Source organism: Anoplopoma fimbria, unplaced genomic scaffold (genome assembly GCF_027596085.1).
Source record: "Anoplopoma fimbria isolate UVic2021 breed Golden Eagle Sablefish unplaced genomic scaffold, Afim_UVic_2022 Un_contig_13002_pilon_pilon, whole genome shotgun sequence".
In the NCBI taxonomy this organism is placed as follows: domain Eukaryota; kingdom Metazoa; phylum Chordata; class Actinopteri; order Perciformes; family Anoplopomatidae; genus Anoplopoma; species Anoplopoma fimbria.
In genome coordinates, this window is record NW_026553458.1 from 4,606 (window position 1) to 7,015 (window position 2,410).

Sequence of the window (2,410 nt, forward strand, 5' to 3'; positions counted from 1 at the left end):
TAACTGCAAGACCAAGATGCATTATGTGAAGCAGCTAAAGCAAAATCCAGGCAATGTTCACTACCGTATGAAAAGTTTAGAATCACCTGTTTTCTTCTTCATAATTATTATAATAACTAATTGTTATCAGGCATTTATCCAGTGCAACGATAAGGCTATGAATGTGGTAGCTATCTTGGACCTGACCTACTGGACTCATGGGTCAGTTTGAGGAACTTTTCATTACAGTTGGAAAAGATTTAAAGTCTGCTGTTTTAATTATTCAGTATTCTGGGGTTTCAACGTTGCTGAGTCGGTCACTGAGGTCTTCAAAGTAACTATCAGCAGAAGCAGAAGCATCTGGATGACGGCGGTGAAGCAGGATGTCACAGTTCTGATCCAACTCAAACTCTTTGCTGTAGTTCTTCACCGGAACAACACAGGACATTGGCACACCGAGCCGAGTGCTGACTTCCTGCATCTGGAATCACAAAAGCAGCACAAAAAAATGACAATGAGCGAAGTTTTAACTTTTTTTTTTTTTTTTTTTTACAAATATTAGCATTAATTCAAGAAGAGTCTCATGTTTTGTTTTTACTTCTACTACCACGGCAGAGACGATAATGTTTTTCATTTTTTTATTCCTTTAGGATATAACCACCGATTACAATTCATTGACAATGTTATTGTTGTATATGCGAGCTATTATTGAACACAAGTAACTAAACACAACTGAAAGTTAAAAAGTTAAATGAAAATTACATTTCATGTAACCATGTGGCTTACACACGGATCAAAAAAATTAAACTGCAAACAAGCCTAATCACATTTTCTTTCTCAATTTAAAGTTGATCTCACCATTTCCTCAATGTAACTGCTCTTATAAATGTTCCTAATGTCCTGTGAAACTAAAGGGCAGGCTTCATCCACTTTAGTCATCAGGACCAGCTGAGGAATACCTGGAAAAAAAAAACACATTCAAATAGTGTACCATTTTTCACTTTGAAAAACTATCTCTAAAAGTCTGTGTCTCTACTGTGCTATATTACTATCAAATTTCTCTTCCGTTTTATTTCAACCATTATAACTATTTAGGTTTTGTTACAGGTGATGTGTTTCTATTGTAGTATGACCTGCAGTACTATGTTAGCGGTCCTGACATGTTTAATGGTGTGTGAATATCAAACAATATAGGTACAAAAAATGTGTACTGAGACTTATTTTGTACAGTTCATGACTTTTCCCAGATAACATTTTACTCAGTGAGGTCTGGGGATGCTGTAATGCCACTTAAATGTAAAATCAAACATCAAAAGTGTCATTTTCACCCGACCAATCGAGTTGATCTTTCTGCGGGTAGCTTCAAGCTTCCCCTCAGTTTTTGCAGGCATGATGGAGACCTTGGTGGCATCAATGACGTAAGCCACACAGTGGATCTTGTCCTTCAGGTCTGGAGACTTGCGATAGCCAATGGCCTCCGAATGCAGAGGAGCAGACGCGTTGAACTGAGTCATAGAGGTGAAAGAAAAGGGCCGGTTTGAGTTACAGAACAAAACCTTGTCGTGTTTTTATTCTGCTGAATATAACAAAAAGCTCTACCTGATAGGTGTCTGGCAGATGACCTTTGAGGATGCTGATGATGTCATCCACATCAAGGCCCGCCCCTGTGCTTTCCTCCAATCCCATGGTATCACACAAGATGATTGGCAGAGGTTTTCCTCCTCGTCCAGCTTTCACTGAGTAGGTGCGAAACTGTAGGTAATACGCAATGGAGTTAATCACACAAGATTGTGGATGGTGAAAATGATTCACCACAAATTGTAATTTGTAGATTTGTCACCGCAAGACTCCTTCACACCTTATTAAAGATTTAACAATAAACCAATACATCTTATGCTGATGTGTTGCTGAAATTATGTTTTACTTATTGTTATTAATCCCATTGAAGCTCTGACTCGATGATGGCACTAGAGCAAAGAGTCAAGGTATCATCAGAATTACAACCATTCTTCCTGAGGAGGACATGAATGTCTTTACAGAACGCCACCGCATCCATCCAATAGTTGTTGAGACATTTCATTGAAAACAACAAATGTAAACCCCATGATGCTGCTAGAGGATAAGTCAAGGGATCAGCAAAGTCAGTAGGATTTATCCGCTGGGTAACACTAACGTCTTTACAAAATGTTATGGCAATTTGTGTAATAGTTGAGATATCTCCGTGGTGACCAAACTAGTGGATCGACCGACCAATACTACGCTGCTAGCATGGTTAATAATATTATGACTTTCTCGTATAATCACAGTTGTATAATACTATAATCATTATATTTGTGGCTGAATGGAAGTTGAAAATCAAATATACATTTCAAATGATATGAACTATGTTAATGTTGGTGCAGGGAGTTTTACAGCAGTAGTTGAAACCAGC

General features: G+C 38.0%; 1 protein-coding gene across 1 annotated transcript; it reads right to left on the reverse strand.

Annotated features, from left to right (window-relative positions):
* Positions 1–262: 262 nt before the first annotated feature.
* On the reverse strand, positions 263–1,803 carry LOC129116550 (interferon-induced protein 44-like; the record flags this gene model as incomplete). Its single annotated transcript, XM_054627401.1, has 4 exons — positions 263–460; positions 838–938; positions 1,313–1,484; positions 1,579–1,803. Coding segments are annotated over 4 exons (696 nt in total), but the record flags the coding sequence as incomplete, so codon positions are not given.
* Positions 1,804–2,410: the final 607 nt, after the last annotated feature.